The sequence below is a fragment of the Biomphalaria glabrata genome, chromosome 14, assembly GCF_947242115.1.
Source record: "Biomphalaria glabrata chromosome 14, xgBioGlab47.1, whole genome shotgun sequence".
Lineage (NCBI taxonomy): Eukaryota > Metazoa > Mollusca > Gastropoda > Planorbidae > Biomphalaria > Biomphalaria glabrata.
In genome coordinates this window covers 26,818,177-26,840,935 of record NC_074724.1, presented here as the reverse complement: position 1 = coordinate 26,840,935, position 22,759 = coordinate 26,818,177, and the positions used below count along the sequence as shown (strand labels likewise).

The 22,759-nt window shown below is 33.3% G+C and overlaps 1 protein-coding gene across 4 annotated transcripts in view; it reads left to right on the top strand.

Annotated features, from left to right (window-relative positions):
• LOC106055163 (dynein axonemal heavy chain 12-like) overlaps positions 1-20,611 on the top strand; it is a 72,085-nt gene extending 51,474 nt beyond the window's left edge. For 3 of the 4 annotated variants that reach the window (XM_056009538.1, XM_056009537.1, XM_056009540.1), the window contains exons 62-78: positions 468-660; positions 1,247-1,439; positions 2,176-2,348; positions 4,072-4,212; positions 7,213-7,371; positions 7,678-7,822; positions 8,264-8,488; positions 8,620-8,799; positions 9,470-9,610; positions 10,743-10,880; positions 11,266-11,499; positions 12,522-12,704; positions 13,206-13,309; positions 13,960-14,164; positions 16,005-16,142; positions 16,741-16,832; positions 18,728-20,611. In XM_056009538.1, coding sequence (XP_055865513.1) covers positions 468-660; positions 1,247-1,439; positions 2,176-2,348; positions 4,072-4,212; positions 7,213-7,371; positions 7,678-7,822; positions 8,264-8,488; positions 8,620-8,799; positions 9,470-9,610; positions 10,743-10,880; positions 11,266-11,499; positions 12,522-12,704; positions 13,206-13,309; positions 13,960-14,164; positions 16,005-16,142; positions 16,741-16,832; positions 18,728-18,989 — 2,906 coding nt within the window. In that variant the 3' untranslated portion in view covers positions 18,990-20,611. Of the gene's footprint in view, positions 1-467; positions 661-1,246; positions 1,440-2,175; positions 2,349-3,177; positions 3,319-4,071; positions 4,213-7,212; positions 7,372-7,677; positions 7,823-8,263; positions 8,489-8,619; positions 8,800-9,469; positions 9,611-10,742; positions 10,881-11,265; positions 11,500-12,521; positions 12,705-13,205; positions 13,310-13,959; positions 14,165-16,004; positions 16,143-16,740; positions 16,833-18,727 lie in introns of all 4 variants that reach the window. The other variant, XM_056009536.1, reaches the window with a different exon arrangement.
• Positions 20,612-22,759: the final 2,148 nt, after the last annotated feature.

The following is a 22,759-nucleotide window of genomic DNA, read 5'->3' as shown; positions in this document are numbered from 1 at the left end:
AATGCATCACATTTAAGATGTTAAATAAAGCTAGAAATTAGAAGATATATTAATTGTAATATATTGGACAGAAATAGTTAATTACTGGCATAGTTTATAAGGTGTGTTTTATGCACATTTTCTTTTGTAATTTTCATTCTTGTCCAAAGTTCTGATTAATGCATCTAGTAATTCATAAATATTTATTTACTTTCCTAACTGTCGCCTGAAACATTTCTTTTCACACATCACTTGAACAGACTTCATTTTGTTTTAGTTCATTTTCTAAATTCTTCATAAATACATAAAGTTATACTAAGCATCTTAATTTATTAGTTCATATATATTTGACATTGACCAAGTTGCCAGATAAGTTAATAAGTTTCAATGTCATTAGCTTCAGGATAAAAGCATGAATCTTTGCAGGTTATTATCCTCAAAGTAATAGTGTAAGCATTTCAAATCTGGGTTTTGTTTCTAACATCTAGCTGGTGTGGAGATGATTCGTCTCGGTGATAACATCATTGAGTACAGCCAGGACTTCCGTTTCTACATCACCACCAAGCTGCGTAACCCTCACTACATGCCAGAGTTATCCACCAAAGTTTCACTCCTTAACTTTATGATAACACCAGAAGGCCTTGAAGATCAGCTCCTGGGTATTGTTGTTGCGAAAGAAAGGTGAGACTCTTTTCAACTCCTTTTATTGTAATATGTAAGTCTTTTTATTTTTGTTATTTACAAAAGATCAATATGATGTTTGTTGTCTAGGTCAAGCAACCCTTTCAATGCTTAAACAGAATTTATAAAAGTGTACCTCCCCATCACATAAACATTTTGATAGTGTAGTAATTAGAAGTTGTACAATGTTTTCAAATGTTCTTTTATGCAAATCTTCTCTTTTGAAGTAATGTCTGTAATCTATAAGATAAGATAAGGTTTTGACTAGGGCTGAATAGATTTATTAGTCAACAGTTTTCATTGTTATCAGAACTGTAACTTTGGTTTTCAACTTAAATTCAAACTTATAAAACTGTTTAGTTCATTTACTGAACTTCCTGCTTTGAGGTGTACAAACTAAATGACATTTCAAAATCCAATCTCTCAGTTTCTTTGTTACATCCCAACATTTTGATGCTAACATGTGAACATTCTAGCTTTGGGTTAATATTCAACAATTAGCTGCTTCAACATAGTTCATGCATTCATAATAAGCAGAAGTAATGAGTTCCAGTTGTAACTAAAAGGGACACCACTCTTACCACAGGCCTGAACTTGAGGAAGAAAGGCAAGCCTTGATAGTCACCAGTGCCACCAATAAGAAACAGTTGAAGGAGATTGAGGACAAAATCCTGCACACATTGTCTGCCTCAGAGGGGAACATTCTGGAAGATGAACAAGCCATTCAAGTTCTAGATTCTTCAAAAGTTCTTTCTGATGAGATTTCCAAGAAACAAAAGGTACTAGTGTATTAGTGATAGGTCAATGTATTAGATCACTTGTGAGATCCCTTAGTTTCTGAATGGAATGTCCCATCATATTGAAGGAGGACACTCATGTACCACTAGTTACAGGTTGAGTTGGAAATTCATTACGGACATAATGGTTTTTGGTTGTACTGGCTATAGAGGAACAGGTTGATGACCAACTTTCTGCAGGATATGATAATGTTCTGGAGTCCTGAGAATTTTAACTTTGGTATTGAAGACTTCCATACATCTACTTTGTTTTAAAAGGTATCAGACATGTTTAGGGAGACTAAGGTTGATTGGCAGGCCTATTTATATAGCTCAGTAATGGGTAAACTATGGTGCCTGGTCAACTCCATCCCATACAAATATCACATATTTTATAATTATAATTAAAAACGATTACAGCCACAATGTAGTTTTTGTCTATCAGATGATGTACATTAAATGTTTTTCAAATTAACCACTGTTGTTTTTGTGTTTGTTGTGTCTATTTCAAGGTGCATTTTCTTGAAAAAAAATTGAACCTTAAAATTTCAAATTTAAAAACATTGATTTAGAGGCTTTGTGTATAAAGTTGACATAATGTGGGAGTACTTTTAATGTTAATTTGTGAAGACAAATCTCTTTGTTTTTATTTACATTTATGATCACATTTCCTTACATTTCACTCGTAACATAACACCACTCTTTGTACTTTTGTTTTTATTTGTAAAAAAAATAAAAGGTTGCAGAGGAGACTGAAAAGAAAATTGAATCATCACGAGTTGGTTACAGGCCAATAGCTAAACATTCCTCCACTTTGTTCTTCTCTATCACTGACCTACCAAACATTGATCCCATGTACCAATACTCTCTGACCTGGTTTGTAAACTTGTTCATCATGAGCATTCAAGACAGGTAGGTAACTCTTGTTACTTTCTTAGCAGAAGTGGTTTCAACAGAAATTATTTTTTTTTACTGTTGTTTAATATTGTATTTTATAGTTAAAAAAAATAAAAACTTGGTTTATCTTAATCAAGAACCAAAATTAAATTGAAATAAAGCTTTTATATATATTTACATATTCAAACCTAACTCTTTTCTCATTCTATAAATTTAAGCCTGGTAACAATCTCATTTAACTTTAAATCCTGTTATTTGTACAGCTTTCATGATTAATCAGGAAGTTTGGGAATATAATTTGTCATTAGGGCAATATGTCTTAAGTGGGAGCTAAATAGAACTTGTTTAGAGCTATAAATAGATGCAGGCATACTGCAGCAGGTAATGCCTTAGCTGCAAATGTCTGGTTACTGTATAAAAAAAGGTTTGCATTTTCTGCTTGTAAAAAAAAAGTTAACAGCTTGTTGATAGATAAGAAGATGGTTCCAATGACATAAAGCCTCTGCAGAGTTTACTATTTCAGCTAAATAAAAGAAATAAATTGTAATACGGAAAGGTAACATTTATTTGAATATGTCTGTCAAATGAACTATTACTGTTTGGCCATTAGGGATAATTAGGGATAAGGAAAAAAAGATTATTAAAGAAATATTTATAACAAAATTTAAATGTTACATAAGATGTTTAAGTGTGCATTTTTCAATATAGTTAAATAATTTGTATTTACATCTGATGTCATTAAATAACTAAATTATTTAACAATAAACTTTTGTTTGTTGGTCAGTGAGCTGGGTTTTTATTTTACATAGCACGATGTTCTGACTTTGTCTGCTTTATTTCACAGTAATAAGTCAAAGATAATAGAGCGCCGTCTGCGCTACCTGAGTGACCATTTCACTCTCCTGCTGTACGACAATGTGGCCAGGTCACTTCTGGCCAAACACAAACTTGTTTTTTCATTCATCTTGTGTGCCAACCTTCAGTTGTAAGTCACTGACAACTTTCATTTTTGTCTGACAACTCCTGTGTTTTTTTTCCACAGCACTTTGTTTTCTAGGACTTCAACAAGAGAACCAATACATTCTCCACCTAATGAAGCCATTTTCTTTTTCAGATAAAAACAGAAGGTCATGTGTTAGAAGTATTTAAGTCACTAAATGGGAGAGACATGATAAAGTTTAATCATGTTCACTTTTAAACTCTGGATTTGTCTTATAAATTTCAACTTATGTCCATTTACTGAAACTAGTGCTAAAATCTTAGGGAAAGTTGAGTTTTAGTTGGCCCTTCTAGTTGGCAAAATAAAATTTCTTGGGACAGTTTACTAATATATGATCATGATCATGTGATAAGTGCTCTGGGCTATATCTCAATGATAATAGGTTTTTAGAACCCTGCCTGCCACTATCCCCTGCCCGTTTTGTGAGAAGTTTGGGCTAGGATGTAATAATCTTCCATTCTATAAACATGTAAAAAAAAAAAACATAACATAATTACAACTATTAACAAATATGGATTCCTTTTTTTTCTTTTTAGTAACTGTTGAACTCTCCAAAAAAGATGGCACTAAAATCAACTTTCCTTATTATGACTTTTTGTGACTTAAATACTTTCAGCACTTGTATATTAGATTGCCTTCGTGCATTGGAGAGCTCAGAAAAAGGGAATGAACTAAACAATGTTTTTTACATATTATTTATGCCTATCTCTTCTTTTTCTTTTACCATTTTTTATTTAGTAACAAGTCCAAAATTGTGGAGAAGCGTCTGCGTTACTTGTCTGACCACTTTACCTATAACCTCTACTGCAGTATTTGTCGCTCTCTGTTTGAGAAAGACAAACTGCTCTTTTCTTTTGTCCTCTGTGCAAACATCTTGTTGTAAGTATGTCTGATTGAAGGATTTCATCCCTGCTGTGTGTATAACACTTGTAGCTAGCATGGCACAACAGTCTGCAATAAGACAAACGACTTTAATTACTAATCTTTTTTGTTTTCGGGACAGATTGTTCTGATCATTGAACATAGAATTTCTTTTCACAAAATGAATAAATATATCTTTTGATTCAATTATATTAATCTATTATTTACAATAATTTTATTATATCTATAAACATTTTGTAAAATTTTGAAACAAAGTTATCAGGTTCTGTTATAGATTTTTTGAATCAGTAAAGCTAGTTGAATATTTTATTATTGCAGACTTCTAGTCTAGTATCTGCGCATGATTTGATTGGTTTGATTTATTTGTGGTAATGTTTGAACATATTTTTAACTGCAGAAACACTTCATTACAACATAAAGATGATAGAAGTTAAAAAAAATTCCATAAATAATACCATTAATATCTCTTCTACCCCCCCCCCCCCCACCCAACCCATTTCCACTTGTCAACAAAAAGAAATAAAACAACACCTTTATACCAGCAACTCTTTGTTGCTCCCTTTTCTTGAAAGACTATACTTCTCACCTTGTCTAAAATGACTATACTTCTCACCTTGTTCTAGAAACTCTATACTTCTCACCTTGTCTAAAATGACTATACTTCTCACCTTGTTCTAGAAACTCTATACTTCTCACCTTGTTCTAGAAAGACTATACTTTTCACCTTGTCTAAAATGACTATACTTCTCACCTTGTCTAAAAAAAACTAATTCTCACCTTGTCTAGAAAGACTATACTTCTCACCTTGTTCTAGAAAGACTATACTTCTCACCTTGTTCTAGAAAGACTATACTTCTCACCTTGTTTAAAAAGACTATACTTCTCACCTTGTCTAAAATGACTATACTTCTCACCTTGTTCTAGAAACTCTATACTTCTCACCTTGTTCTAGAAAGACTATACTTTTCACCTTGTCTAAAATGACTATACTTCTCACCTTGTCTAAAAAAAACTATTTCTCACCTTGTCTAGGAAGACTATACTTCTCACCTTGTTCTAGAAAGACTATACTTCTCACCTTGTTTAAAAAGACTATACTTCTCACCTTGTTCTAGAAAGACTATACTTCTCACCTTGTCTAGAAAGACTATACTTCTCACCTTGTTTAAAAATACTATACTTCTCACCATGTTCTAGAAAGACTATACTTCTCACCTTGTTTAAAAAGACTATAATTCTCACCTTGTTTAAAAATACTATACTTCTCACCTTGTTCTAGAAAGATTAAATTTCCACTTTGTTCTATAAAGACTATTTTTTTCACCTTGTCTAAAAAGACTATACTTCTCACCTTGTCTAGAAAGACTATAATCCTCATATCATAATAACTTACTGGTATTGTATGTGTGATGTAATGATGTTGAAAATCAGGCGCTCTATTGCAGTGGTTCTCAATCTGTTGTCACTGGATTCATTGCTGTCTTGAACCTCATCACAAATAAAAGAAACTGACTAGAAATTTGTGCTTTTAGAGATTAGTGGTTGCTACTTACAAACAATAAGCCAGACAAAAATACTTTTATTAAAATTCATAAACACCATCCAAGTTATTAATTGCTTTTATAAATTTTTATTTTAAACACAATTATAATCTCAATAAACATCCTTCAACAATTGTTTTTACATTTTAGACTTATATACTATGCAATTATGTAGCTTTTTCAGTTGGCTAATTATGACTATATAAAAGGGTCCCTATGTGAAAAAGTTTGAGAACCTCTGCTCTGTTGTAATAAATTAAAAGACAACCTACAGTAGTTTGTCAAATGATCAGCCACTTCACTTTTTCATGGTGTCCACCAAGCTCCTTTTTATGGTAAACTTTTCTGTGCACTCTTTCTACACCATAAGATAGCCTTTGAAATGAATTCATCATTCAGTTGCCCCAAGCCATCACAGTTTCTATTGCTTCACACTATTAAGGATCTTCTCATCTTCACCTGCGTGATTCTGGGTCCTTAGAACAACAAGCACTAAAAGCTTGAACCTATCTCTCTGCTATTAACAAACTACTAAGATTATTGTTATGACTCGCACACTGAACTCTTCTCTTTACAATGAGGAGTTTTCAGAAACAGGACTTGAAAAGCTGACAGTTACAAGCCCTTTGCAGTAGCATGCAAAGTTGGTTTATGTTTTTAGTTTGTTTATTCATTTTTATGTATGGAGGCGGATAAAGTATTTACATTAACAAAAGATCAAAATGTCACTTTTGTGTCACAGAAATACAGTGTGGCTTTGCATTTTTTTAGGGGCAGGGGTCAAAAGTTTTCGCTGCATTTTAACTACTTAACAATGTTGCTAGTGATTGCTAGATGCTTATAATTGTAAGAGTTTTACAGAATACACCAAACTCTAATAGTTTTCAAAAGCATGTGTGTTGTGCCTTGCAGTGATAACTAATGATTGAGTGCATTAGCTAAAAATTATATTTGTTTCATATACATGTTTTATTTTGAAGTTTTTCCATGTTTTAATCTTTCTTATTCACACATAGCACTTTAATGTGTTCATTTAGTAAAATCAGAAGAATTTCATTACTTGTCTAAGATGACACATTATGTTGCTAGATTTACACTAAAACACTGCAGTGATAAAATTATTTTCAAAGCACTTGTGTGGTTAATTTTATGTTTGAACACAATAACACATGAAATATAAATTTTGTTTATAATTGTGTTTTTTTAAGCACACATTCTTTATGTTTTTATTACCCTACTCAAAATATGCTGTTGAATATCATTTTAACTAAATATCTGAAAATTTAAAGTATTTAAATACATTAGCATTGTTCTTTTTAACTATACTATGCAAACATTGAATATTTATTTTCTTGCAAGAACTTAGTTAATATTAAAGATTCTTATTAGAAAAATACATTCATGATCTGCTAGTTTTCAATAATTTCATCTCTAAATTGTTTTCCCATTCCTGAAGAGCCAAGAAAGATCTAAACACAGAAGAGTTCATGTTTTTCTTGACTGGAGGCATTGGTTTGGAGAACAAACTGGCCAATCCTGCACCTGTATGGCTGAATGAGAAATGTTGGGATGAAATATGCAGGATGAGTGATCTTAAAAACTTTAAAGGCTTCAGGTTGGTCAGAAGGATTTCTTTCTTGCATCACCAAATCTCTAAATATTTATAGCCATCTTTGAAAGTGTCTTTTAGTTGCATTTTGAAACGTGTAAAAAATATCGGGATAAAAAAGTATATACTAATTTCTAGGTTTTATCTATCACGTTTGACAAAAGATTTTTTGAAAGCTTGTTATTGTACATGCAAAGTAGTTACTTTTTTTTCTTTAAGATTATTAAATTAGTGAAACATGGTGAATTGAGCACTGACATATAAAATAACACTTGATTGTCCATACTGACTGAAAATCTAACTTTTGAACAGGGAAGATTTTGTGAAAAACATAGAGAAATGGAAAGACTTTTACAATGAGAAAGAGCCTCACAAAGTGACTTTACCAGATCCTTGGAACACTAAACTTAATGACTTCCAGAGGATGATAGTACTTAGGACAGTGCGACCTGACAAGGTAAAGGAGGCTATTAAAAAATGTAGATAATTGTTTTCAATTTGTCAAAAATGTTGCAATAAAAGTTGGTGTTTTGGACTATAATAATCTTATGTTGCCAGGTTTTTTCTTGGCTCCCATTTACATTTTTAAATTGATGGCATTTGCAGAAGTTAATGGAAACTGAGACATTTGAACTATTTGGCCAGAAATGAAACATTTAAAAATATAAATCTTTATTTTTTTTGTAAAAAAAAAATTAATTCAATGTAAAATTACATTATTTAAATTTTTACCTTGGTGGAAACACCCTCAAAACCTAATTAAAGAATTCATCTTTTAACTTTCAAAGATAACTTAGGAGAAAAGAAATGATGTCACTGGTACTGTGTGTAAACATTTTCATTTAACTTCAGCTTTTTCATGTCCATCATATTTAGATTATATTTACATTTATTCCAGATTGGTCTTGCAATCACTGAGTTTGTTATGGAAAAGCTTGGGAAGAAATTTGTTGAACCTCCCCCCTTTGACCTGGCCAAAAGCTATGGAGATTCTAACTGCTGCACACCATTGATCTTTGTTCTGTCCCCTGGAGCAGACCCCACCATGAGCCTCTTGAAATATGCAGAAGATAAAGGATTTGGGGGCAACAAATTTAATTCAATATCTTTGGGTCAAGGACAGGTACTTGCTAACATTTTTTATGATTTTATATGTATATATATATATATATATATATTTTATTATTCATTATCATTTTAAAAAATCGTTGCACTTGCAAGAGTTGGCTTATTTCTTTATTAACTACTCTGCAGGGACCAATAGCTGCCAAGATGATCAAACTAGCCAAGGAAGATGGTTCATGGGTTCTTTTACAGAACTGTCATTTGGCTGTGTCATGGATGAACTCTCTGGAGAAGATTTGTGAAGAATTCACACCAGAAACAACAAATTCCTCTTTCAGGCTTTGGTTAACAAGTTACCCATCTCCTAAGGTTAGCATATTTCATTAAGTATAGTTGAAAACTAATTCATAGTTTATATGTACCATAGGATTGTCAACTAAGCTAATTTATAGCTAAAAGTGAGATACATTCAAGTTAAAGGGGATATGATATGTTTTTTTATAATGTAAACATAAAATCATACTTATGTCTATACAGCATTCAGAATTAATGTTTGAAAGGAAATTACATTAGTCTCATTGTTTTTGTGCTGCTATTTTAAAACCACAAAGACACTTTTTGTTAGCAACAAGTGGGGTCAAGACATAACTTAATGTACTATTGCATAACTCATTCTATATTATAACTACTTACCCAGATCAAAATATTAACATGAAAACATAGATCTAGTTTTCATTTTTTTTTTGTTGTTGTAATTAATTATGCAGCATATTAACTGTTGCATCTTCAGTTTATAAGTTTTCATTTTGAGCATTAAATAAAGAAAATTATATTTTATTCTAGCTCAAGAAATGTTATAAGATATTTAAACCACATGTCTATGTTCTGCACTCTGAATATGTGTTTTATTTCTTTTAAGTTTTCTTTTCATTGCTAAGTAGTACAGTACTCAGTTTCAAAACTTCTTTGTTTTTCTTGCCATGTTTTAAAATGTGCCATTTCACATGATGAACTTACAATGTCTGCCTAAAATGAACAGTTTCCTGTGACTGTCTTACAAAATGGTGTTAAAATGACCAATGAACCACCGACTGGACTTCGTCAGAACCTCTTGCAGAGCTATTTGAATGATCCAATCAGCGATGAAACATTCTTCAAGGGTTGCAAGGGCAAAGAGCAGGTAAACAAATGTAGCGAGAGAATCACATTTCTCATTGGGCTAACAGAATATGGATTGATCATTGTAAGGATACATTTAAATCAGGCTGTATTTATTTTAATACTCTTGATGGAAATATTGAAGCGGAAACATGATGCAAATAGGCCTACATGATTTAATAATTGGACTGTAAGTTCATAAATAAACTTTACCTAGTCCTAATAGGGTATTTTATCTCAAATGGAGAACAATAAGGGGCGTGGTGGCTGAGTGGTTAAGTGCTTGGCTTCTGCACCTGGGTTCTGGGTTCAAATCTTGGTGAAGACTTGGATTTTGAATTTTGGGATTTTTAGGGCTCCCCTGAGTCTACCCAACTCTAATGAGTACCTGATTTTAGTTGGGGAAAAGTAAAGGTCATTGTGCTGGCCACATGACACCCTGCTTGTTAACAATTGGTCACAGAAACAGAGAACCTTAACATCATCTACCCTATAGATTGCAAGGTCTGAAAAGGGAACAGAGAGAGAACAATAAACTGGTTAGCTGTCATTCTACCCATGCAAACCTCATGTTATTTATTGGCCTGAATAGAAGTTAATTTACCATCATTTGCCTGATGAACCACTAGATCACACTATTAAAATAACTTCTCTTTAACATTTGAAATGGTAGAATAAGAAAACACTTCTCTTATTAGCATTTCCTAGGCTGTGTATATAAATTATGTGTTAAAGATAATGTCATACATGAATGAACTGTCTCATTGGTTATGCATAAGAATGTTTAAAGGAATGTTTATAAATTATAGGATAAGATAACAAGGGAACTTCAATGTATGGCTCCTGCTGGCAAAATTTAAACTTTTAAAACATATGCGACAGATGCCACTTCTAACTTTTATATGTCATGTTTTCTAATCTCTTAGTCTTTTATTTTACTTTTATATGACATGTTTTCTAAACTCTTAGTCTTTTATTACTTTTTATATGTCATGTTTTCTAAGCTCTTAGTCTCTTATTACTTTTATATGTCATGTTTTCTAAACTCCTAGTCATTTAATTTCTGAAAAGAATAGCATTAGGCATTTGAAAAAACAACTTTAGTAAGACACAATGTAATTAATAACAAAATCTATTTCCTTTCTTTCCTCCAGAGCTTTGAGAAACTATTGTTTGGTTTGTGTTTCTTCCATGCTCTAGTCCAGGAGAGAAGAAAGTTTGGACCTCTAGGTTGGAATATTGCATATGGGTTTAATGAGTCTGATTTGAGAATCTCTGTCAGGCAACTTCAGGTAAACTTTGGAATTGAAAAAGAATATTTGAATTTTCTAGACTCAATAATCCCATAATGTTTGAACCTTGGAATTGAAAAGAAACTATTTTAATCTTCCTCTTGTTTGTCACTTATCTTTATATCTTTAGTAAAACAGTGTATAATTTTGAATTGACAGAAAATATTTTTAGATATCAATAAAGTAAATCAATTTTTCTGAGTTAGTCTTTTTGTAAAACCTTGTTTATTTTCTATCCAATAACTTGACATCTTAAATAATGATTTCATTTTGAAAACAAAACAGGCTTACGGGATTATTTATGTTTAGGTCTCTATATAAACAATAACAGAGTTTAAGTACTTTTTTTTATCACTGCTAAATTTGATTTCATCTCTAACGCCAGATGTTTATAAATGAGTATGATGATGTTCCCTTTGACGCCATCACCTACATGACTGGAGAGTGTAATTATGGTGGGCGTGTCACTGACGATTGGGACAGGCGTTGTCTGCTGACCATTCTGGCTGACTTCTTCAACTCTGCCATTGTCACTGACCAGAAATACAAGTTTTCCCCCAGTGGCAACTATCACTGTCCTACGAAAAATGGATACAATGAAGCTGTAGAGTTTATCAAGGTAGTGGATAAGTTCTTATCAAGACTTGTTGAAGAAAGCTAAACAACTTTTGCAAAACTTTTTATTCCCAATCTTAAAATGCCTTTTTTTTTTCCGGTGCTGAAAATTCAACTTGAAAAAAAAATTAGTTCAATATTTAATTTATCGATGTACTTGGGACTAATAAACAAGGTGTCATCTAGCAACCAGATATATAATTCCAATCAAAATTTGGTCATATCTTCTGTGATATCTTCTTTATGAGATTTAATTTCATTTGTAGAAATCCAATATCTTGTTATATTCATATAAACAAAGTCTTGATAAAACCTTACTGCAACTGACATGAGCGTGTTTCTTTTAAGATTAGAATTACATGTTGAGCTAGATAGTAAGTTCTGGGATACACTTGTCAAAGCATTTACTACATAAACTTGTTTGTATGAGCGAAATGTTTAATGAGTGGTATTAAATGAGACGTACTGGTCAAGGTTAGGGTACAGGTTTGACAATAACGGTTAGGGTACAGGTTTGACAGTACTGGTTTCTAGATATTTTTGTTATTACACTAAGAGTAAGATAATGATTAAGTTAATGGGAAATGAAAAAAAAGTAAAGTTCCCCCTTTCAGACCATGGGGTCTACAGGGCAGATGATGTTGAGGTCATCTGTTGCTTTTGCCAATGGTTAACAAGCAAGGTGTCATGTGGCCAGCATAATGACCAACCGCCTTTACTTTCCCCAACCAAAGTCAGGTACCCATTAGAGTGACATTGTGGTGTTCTTCAAGTCACAAACTTTACTCTTGGACTTTCATTACAGTCTGCACCTATTTTAACAAAAATTGTCTATTACATTAAAAAAAATAGTTCTTTTCAATTAACTGAACAATAAATGCAAAAATATGTTGACTTAATTGAAGTATTTCTAGCATTTCAGATATTTAAAATAAAACAAACTGAAAATCTCATAAATGCATCTCATTTTTATCGTGTAAGCACATTGTTTGATAATCTTTTCCTTGTTGAAATGTTTGTTGCTAGAACTTGCCGCCCACACAACATCCTGAGATCTTTGGCATGCATGAGAATGTGGATATCTCCAGGGAGCTGCAGGAAGTGAGGCTCTTGTTTGACTCTGTCCTCCTGACTCAAGGAGGGCAGGGGGGAGGAGGAGGAAACACTGATCAAGCTCTGGCTGACATTGCCACGGACATTTTGTCAAAGGTGATTGCATGATAAATATATGTCTCAAGTTTTAGTCAAATGCCTCTTTTACAAGATGAATGGATGGCTGCATGGTCATGCAGTGTGCACGCTGGACTGTCACTCAGTTGTCTCAATGGTCCTGTGTTCATAGCTGCCATCTGCCATCATCCTGCTGGAAGTTTGAACTATGAAGAAGATTATCTTCATCTCTGAAGGAACATTCGAAACATAAAACATTTTACAAACATTTACAAGATTTAGTTTAAAATGACGTAAATAGAAAGATTAGAGTGCATCTCAATATGTAGTAGAAAATGTATTTAAATAAATGTAATAAAAGTCTTATATGATATAAAAAAAATTTTTAATCTACAATAATGATGCAATTCTTATTAAAAATAAAGTTTATTAATCATTACCATTTCTGATGTAAAAAAAAGGTTAGGTTTCATACATAAGCTATTTAAACACAAACCTTTTGTTTCTTATACTAAATAACAATTCTTAAATTTTATTTAGCTTCCCAAAGACTATGATATTGAATTGGCCATCAAGAAATATCCTGTCACGTATTCAGAGAGTATGAACACTGTCCTTGTCCAGGAGATGGAAAGATTCAACAAGTTGGTCACTTTACTTCAATTAGAACTTTCTTTTTCTAACATGCCAAATGAAAAACACTAACTAAAAAATAAAGAGAACAAATGTATTTTGACTAAACTATGATGCACTTTTAGCTTTCTCAAAGTATATGCTGAAGTGCACTAAACACATTAATTGTATCATAGTAGGTATTTTTTTAAAGACTTAACTGCTGGTAATATGAAATTCACTCATTTGTGTGACCAATAATTTTTTTACATTGTTTGTAGCAAGTAGATTAACCATTGATATGTCCTTTATAAAACATTGGGCTTCCTACATTGCTGAGTAGACTTAAAATATCCTTACATGACAAATGAAAATACTGACCTCTGCCAGTACTGGAATCAAGTTACAAGTGTTAATATATTTAAATATTTTTAGTAACAGAATCAACTTCCTTGTAAAAAATGTAGCTTTGCAAATTAATCCCAATATGAACCATTTATTCTGGTCTATTCTTACATAGCAAATTTACCTAAAAGAATAAACAGTTAATTTCAATAAATAGGAATTGTAGTTTAGGATTTAGCCAGAATCAGAAGCTGGCCCTATGATCTCATAGTAAAATGTTCACAAATTTCTGAGGTATAAAGTTTAGTTAACACTGAATTCTTTTTTGTTTTTTTAGACTTCTTGTCATCATTCGATCAAGTCTCCAGAACATCCAAAAAGCCATCAAAGGACTTGTAGTCATGTCAGCTGACTTGGAAGCTCTTGCAGGAAGTCTCCTTATTGGCAAACAGCCAGCCATGTGGACCAAACGCTCATACCCTTCATTGAAGCCACTGGGCAGTTATATCAATGACTTCCTAGACAGACTCAAATTTTTACAAGTAAGCATTCAAGAAAATTATAAATTTAGTTTTTTTCTTATTTCTATGAAAACGAATTTATTGATTTTATTCTATGATAAAATGTTAGTATATAGTTCATCCATCGTGGTTCAATGATGACCACTTTTGTCATCCATTTGGCTGAGGGCTTTGCACTGGGGTTTCGGGCCTCCTCATGTGGCTGGTGAGACCTATGTGAGCCTAATGTTCGGCTGTACTTTGGGCAGGTTATTCCAGCTGAAGCTAGTTTCATTGGCATTGCTTTTCTTCTTGGTGCTTTTCTTCTGCCATCGCTGTTCTCTTTTCCTCAGCAATTTGTGCGCCTGATTTCACAGCTCGATGCCATGATTAAGACCAATAATAGACATGGCCTCTAATGATCTGGAAAGGTTCTGTAGATCTATTTCCAAAAAAAAAAAAAACAAGTAGATGTGAAGTATGTGGATGACTCTAACCTATCAAAGCTGTGACTTTCCCTGAGTTGTGTTTACTGAGCACCTAAAGGAAATACAAATTTTCTCTCAAATTGACCCCATCCCCCTACAGATCCACAAAAGAGAGCTCACTGAGCTTGCTATAGCTTAAAAGATGTGCTTTACATACAAAACAAAGCTAAACAGATCAATCAACATGCTTGTTACTTTCACTATTTAAATTTAAGATTGGCCGCCCCCTGAAATGAAACAACTAAGACTAAGACTGCTTTATTGATCCTTACGGAAATTTGTAGTGATTACAAGGACTCTTTTTTCATATAAAGACAACACAACAGAAAAATACACATAAATACAACAGACAACATAAAGAGTTCATTCAGCGACTACACACAGGTATCTTGGTGCATTTCATGTTCCCTGGCGGTGATAGAGTCTGACAGAGTAAGGTACTAACGAGTTTTTGTACCGCTCCGTTCTTGTTTTGATTGACTAACTTATAAAATACAGAGGTTACTTCAAAAAAGAAGATAATTATGTGCTGCATCAGTCTCTAGGTCAGTTTTTCCAAAACTGTGTTCTGTGAAACCCTAGTGTTCCACAAAGCCTGAATAGGTGTCTCACGCTCTACAGGAATAATTAACTAGTAGGCCACAATGTGAATTAATCTCTCTGAACATATAAACAAAGTGTTCCACTAAATACTCTGAATGTGCAAAGTGTTCCACTAGATACTCTGAATGTGCAAAGTGTTCCACTAAATACTCTGGGTGTGCAAAGTGTTCCACTAAATACTCTGAATGTGCAAAGTGTTCCACTAAATATTCTGAATGTGCAAAATGCTCCACTAAATACTCTGGATGTTCCACTAAATAGGCCTACTCTGGATGTGCAAAGTGTTCCACTAAATACTCTGGATGTGCAAAGTGTTCCATTAAGGAAAATGTTTGTGAAACACTGCTCTAGGTCAATCTAGTCATGCATATTAATCAGTGACTTCAATTCTGCAAAGTTATTGGTTTTCATGGCTGATTCAGGCAACCCATTCCATGCTCTAACATGTGAATGTTTATGAGCAATAATACCTTTTTATAACACAATCTGTCAGAATACATTGAACAACTTTCTATTAATCAGTAACAAAGACAAATGCTGCACAAGAATCTGTGTTCTCCCTTGAGCAAGTCTCAGAGTTTCTGTCAGAGATCTTTAGTTATGTTGTGAGCCACTATCCCCCTGTTCCATAATATTTGAAAGTCTCAGACTGATCACCCATTTCTTTTCTGATTACATACTATTTGATAGTACATTTGCTTTGCTCTGTCCTTGATTCATTTGAGATAGTTTAATATAGCTGAAAAATTTAAGTGTATGTAAATATCCAACATTATTTCACTTTGTTACAGCAATGGTATGATCATGGAAAACCTGAAGATTTCTGGGTATCTGGTTTCTTCTTCACTCAAGCTTTCTTGACTGGCGTTATGCAAAATTTTGCTAGAAAATACACAATTCCAATTGATAAATTGGCTTTTGATTTTGAAGTGAGTTCCTTATAATTAGAATAAGTTTCTTTTATGATTACTTTTGTTTAAAGTTTAAAAAAATAATTCATTGCAAATTAAATTTTATTCAGTTATATGTAGACCAATTTGACAATAAATATATATTTTGTTACTGTATATAAAAAAACAAAACAATATAAGCAGGTAGTCAACACAATAGTATTTCATAACTTCTGGATTTAAGTTGAAGGAAGAAACAAATTAGTATGTACTATGCCCAAAATTATTTCTGTTTTTTTTTTGTACATGCAAAACATTAACACTTAAACACTGAATGATTAAAAAGTTGTTTATAGTGAAACTGCCATCTTATTTATATTGTACATATATGAAGTTGAAATGACCAAAATGTGTAAAGCTGTGAGTTTTGCTTATCTCTTATATAAAAACACATTAGTATTTGCTTTTATTTGTACGGCTAAGCTCAGAACTTTCTTTGCAATCGAATAAAATAATTTTCTTTTAATCATAGAAATAAACATTTTTTAGCAAGATATTTAAGTTGATTCATATTTTTTTAAAACGTCAGTAGACTTTATTTATACATTTAATATTTTGTATTATTTGTCTCATCCAGGTATTAAGTGAGGACAGAATGCCCAAGGCTCCTGATGATGGTGCTTACATCTATGGTCTGTTTCTAGATGGTGCTCGCTGGGACAAAACTCAGTATGTATTTTGTTTTAAGTTTACTTGTTAAAGTTTGCAGTTAATCTGTTAGAAGTTATGTTTTGCTTCAATGTTCCATGAAAATGAATTGCTGCTTTTTGGGGGGCTGTAGTATATGTTTGTAAAATGTTTGTTTTACAAATTTCGGATGTTCCTTCAGAGCTGAAGATAATTTACCTCCTAGTCCAAACCTCCTGCAGGATGGTGGCAGATGGTAGCAGGCAGGGTATGAGCCTGGGACCATCGAGATGACCAAACGACAGTCTAGCACATATACCACGTGACCAGGCATCCATGATATATTAACTAATTGACTAATTTGAAAGAAGTCTTTTCAAGTCCTTGCACAGAAAATATCTTGTTTTATTTTTTATGAAGTTTAGATTAAAGAATTTGAGATTGATACTCCATCAATTCCTACATCATATAGCTTAGGTACTTTATATAACTACCATATTTATGGTGGGAAGTCTAAGAATGTTTAGGATAACTAATATAGACATTTGTTTTTGCTTAGAAGTTGTTGTTTTTCTTAGTAGCAATATCAAAATTATAAAAGTGTTTTTTTCTTAATGAGTATATTTAATAAATCTTGAACAAACTTGAAGTTCATGGGATGGTATAAATGATAGAGAATCCAGCTGTCAACGTACACTTATCAGGTTCTAATCATAAATGTTGAATCAAAATAGTTACTGTTAAACTGAAGTCACATAAATTTAATGGAGCCTGTGTGGCTGAGTGGTAAAGTGGTTAGCTTCCAAATCAAGGGGTCCCGGGTTTGAATCCTGGTGTAGACTGAGATTTTTAATTTTAGGATTTTTAGGGCATCCACTCTGTTCTAATATGTACCTGACATTAGTTGGGGAAAAGTAAAGGCAGTTGGTCGTTGTGCTGGCCACATGACACCCTGCTTGATAACCAAACAAATAACCTTAACAGCATCTGCCCTGTAAATCGCAAGGTCTGAAAGGGAAACTTTTTTACTTTTGTATATATTGTTATGAATCTCACTATCCAGGCTCTCTGCAAACTGCACCATACACCACCAACTTAAAGAACTTGACAAGTCAGGGCTCCAAAATAACATAAAGGTTTAATGTCCATAAATAACAGCCAATACTGTACAATTGGCAGCACGTAGAACAGTACAAATAGCTCTGCGATAACAAATATCTCTCCGATAACACCGTTCCGCCGTATCAAGTCTTGCACTGGTCTCTCCGTCTCGTTCCAGGCTTGCACTGGGTTCAACAGTTCGGGACTGACTTCACACACTTGGGCTCGTTGTGTCGGACTCGATCACAGACCAAGATCAAGACGCCGTTCGTCTCAACTGTACTTGACAGTACTCCGCACTGAACCGTCGTAATGCTCCGTACAGGACCACACCGTTGAACTGTGCTGTAGTCGACCGTGTTCTGAACTCCTGTCGTAAACCCGCTTTCTGAACCCTGCTGTATTGAGCCCCTTTTCTCAACCGTCTTGACTGCGACACCTCCGCTCTTATATAGGGTCCCTACTGGCCTTCTCGAACCGGACAGAACGCCACTTGACGTTTCTAGGTGGTCAGATGACTACAACTCTCGTGACGCTCCTGAGCTCTTGTTCACAACGGCGATCTTTCCCGAACTGTCCTGTTGACACTCGACTCGGCTGACCGTCGTAGCTCGTCACGCTTGACCGCTCGTCTAGCGCTGGCCTGGGGCGATTTGCGTCGGCTGACTACACACACACCACTACCCCCATCTGTGCCACCACCAGGTTTATAACAATATCTAAATAATCTAATTCACGCAAATGTTCTTAGTTTGTTCATTTATAATTTACTCTGAATTTTCTATATTATTGAAAAAAAAATAGTAACAAATGCTCTATAAAATTCATTATTTTAGGGGTTGCCTTGAAGAACAACTGCCCAAAATTCTCAATGAGGCAGTGCCAATTATCTGGCTCCGCCCCAAGCGCATGAATGAGATTGATGAGTCCAACAAGCGCTACAAGTGTCCAGTCTACAAGACTAGCGAGCGCAAAGGTGTGCTTTCTACTACTGGTCACTCCACCAACTTTGTTCTAGCCATTTGGCTGCCCACTAAGAAACCTGTCCAGCACTGGGTTAAAAGAGGCTGCGCCTGCCTGTGCCAGAAGGATGACTAAAGGGAAAAAAAAAGAACGAAATATTTTGTATAGCAATGAACCAATAGCTTTCAGGAAAAGTGTTTTACAAAAAGACAATATTTGCAACAAATATTATGACAATATTTAGAACAAATATAAATTTTCTGGAATACTTTTACATTTTTTATTGGATGTCTCTGTTGTTGTATTTTTTAATTGAGATTTCCTTTTTTAAAGTTTGAATATAATAACTGATGCAGCTGTGCAAAATTTAACACTTTTATGTAGAACTTTTAATGTTTCTACAAAATATGTTTGTGTCATTGAAATGAACTAATGTTTATATATATATATATATATATATTATATATTTTATATATTTAAACAATAATTCCATTGTTGGATAGGAAGAATTTTTTTTCCATAGCTGTAAAATGTGGAATGATAGCTGAAGATTAATGTTCCTGATTTTTGTATTATATTATTTATTATTTTAAGTTTATAGACTGTTTAAGGAAGAAAACATGTTATTGAGATATTGTTAAATTCTATGTCCAAATTTAAGGTACTAGAAATGTTGAAGATATATTTAATCGTCCTTTTCTTATTTTCTTGCATTGTGTTACTAAAGTAGCACTTCACTGATTGCCCAGTATTTTTTATGTGCAAGACTTATAATTTAAAATCTAGCAGCATGATTTGATGTAATGTAATCAGAGTGACTGTTACTGTTATGATATAATGCTATGTACAGTTGAAAATAATATTTTGTTACTGTGAGATATTTTTGTATTTGAATTCGGTTTTTAAATATATGAATTGCTGCTGAAGTTTTTTTGTGGCCAATTTTTGATGAATTCACATTATCCTCCTGTGATATATTTAAAACCTTTTTGTGATAATGAGCTTTTTACAAATATTTTCTATGTTGTATATATTTTTAATTGTATTTCCTTTTTTTTTTTAAGTTGGTGATAATGTGTATATAATCACAGGCAAATATATTCTTATATTCATCTGATGAAGTTAGTATTTACAAATAAACCAATTTTCCATCCAATAAATATTATTTTAAAAATTGCTGTCCGTCCATTGGATATTGACATTATTTTTTTGAATGTGAGGTAAACAATGAAATAAGTTTACTCATGTTTAATTTTTTTTATAAATTTTATTTATATGTTAATCAATTTTTTTATGTTTAATATTTTGATCAGAAAATAACAGAATGATTAGTTCCATTGAATGTAATTCAAATATTTCTAAGTTTAATTTACATTGTTTTGTTTTTTTCCTAGGATAGTTTATGCTGTGCATTCAGAGATTTTGCTAACAGTGCCTTGATTTTGTCTTGTTTTTAGTTGAACTAATAAATATTTATGTTCATTTAGATGCATAACTGACTTTATTTAAATAATTTTTTTTTAAGTGCTAATTTTATTAAAGTAAAAATTACATTTATTTGTACTAACTAAATACGATGTTGACTTATTACAGCTGTCCATGGTACACAGTAATGTGTTGTAGCATTTAAACAATAAAACCAATGCTAGCTTTCTTGATATTGAGTAAATTAAGTTTACAAATCTTGATAAAAATGAACCTTTCAACTACTTTGGATTGCAGTGTACAGTTGTTTACAAATAAACAATACAAACAAATTTTACAGCCTTATATCTTTTTAACAGTCTGAATGTTGTTGTATATCTTAGTGTGTGTAAAAGTAAAGTTCCTCTTTCAGACCTTGCATTCTATAGGGCAGATGATGTAAATGTCATCTGTTTCTGTGGCCCTCAGTTAACAAAGGTGTTGTGTGGCCAGCACAACGACCACACCATCTTTACTTTTCCCCAGCTAATATCGGGTACCCATCATAGCTGGGTGGACACAGAGGCGCCCTACAGATTCCAAAATAAAAAACCCCAATCTTCACCAGGATTCAAACCCAGGATTCCCAATTTGGAAGCCAAGATCTTTACCACTCAGCCAACACACTTTTTTGTTAGTGTGTGTGTGTGTTAAGCCTCTTTGTTAGTGTGTGTGTGTATGTTTCTACTTTAACTGATTTCTGCTGATTTAAGCTTAAAAGAGAACTAAGTAAGTAGGATTATTGCAATGGAATTGAGATGCAATTGACGAGTACAAGGTATCACTTAGAAATACCACATCACAAAGGAGATTCTTAACAGATCATGTGTGGTGCCCCAATGGATCAACAGACTAAGTGATTGGGGAAGTAGATCAAATGATTTCAATATGATGTGTGTTACAACTACATGTGTGTGTGTTACAATATATTTATGTTACTATAACTTCTTTTTTTTAAAGTTAGTTACTTAAAAGTTGCAATGAGACGAACCATGTATTAGTACGCCTTTATTTTGTTTTACTACGCTAAAAGTTTTTAGTGACACATTTGAGACCAAAGGAAAGATCAAGACATAAAAAGAGAACTTAAAATCGACCTCCGAGAGACGATTACTTGATCTGCGCTGGATCTGGCAAAATATGTAGGTTACAGCTGGGACTGTTTAGTTGCTTAAAATGATTCACTCTCCCTTAACCTTGATCTCTTAAAATAAAAAACATTAGTGAAAGAATGCATCACTGTGGCATCACATTCATTTCAATTTCATATTAGACGCGTGGCCACTTGTAATGTGTTTTTGTAGAGGGGACATAGGCTGTATTTTTTTTTGATCTAGGTAATCACTAATGTATATGTCTTCACTGAGACGGTCATTGTTCGGATCCAAAACCGAACTTCTCCAACAGGAAGTCATGAACGCATTCCAGTTTTATGGGGACACAAATAGACGCTCGCGACACCTGCTGCGTGAATGAGTCACGTGACCCCGTCAAGGTTCATTTGGTGCACGGCATCCCCGCTTATTTTAAGTATCTCATGGAGACTTAACATTTCATACTATAGTCAATTGGTCTACAGTCTACACAACACGCGTCTTCATATTCTGAGATTTAGATCAGGAGGGGCTACTAAGCTTTGGTTGGCTACCCACCTAGAAGAAGTTATGTTGTGAGCCACCATCCCCTCTGTTCCATAATATTTGAAAGTCTCAGACTGATCATCCATTTGTTTTCTGATTACATACTGTTTGACTGTACATTTGCTTTGCTCTGTCCTTAGGATAGTTTAATGTAACTGAAAAAAAGTCCATGTTAATATCTAACATCATTTCACTTTGTGACATCAATGGTATGGGTATCTGGTTTCTTCTTCATTTAAGTTTTCTTGCCCTCCCAAACACACTCACTTTTGGCCTCTAATTTCTAGTATCACTCCCTCCCCCATCCTGGCAACATCAAAATGACCATTGCTCAACTCCTGGCCTCAAAATCTGAGACTCTCCGCAAGTATTCCTTATTCTCCGACAGCATTCATTAGTTATCCATTAGAAAATACTTGAAAGCGGCAACAGTTCAGCTTCTGACATTGACTCACATGTTGATCCATTGGGGCCAGCCCTCAACATCTCATCACTATAACGACATGGGAACTCTAATTATACACCATACCATCTTCATCAGTACACACCTAGAATTTGTCCCAGTTTAAAAGGACTTTTTTTAAAAAATGTAATGTCTTCAATATCAAGTTACGTGCCAAGGAGTAGACCCCTCAAAAAAAAAAAAAAAAAAAAAGTTTACATTGTGTTTAAACAGAAAAGAACATGTAATCTTGTATTTTATGACATGTCGGCTTTAAAAAAAACAAACTATTGGGTCGAAATTGAAAAAAAAAATCGTTTTTGGTAAATTAACCGCTGCGTCATGATTTCAAAATCATG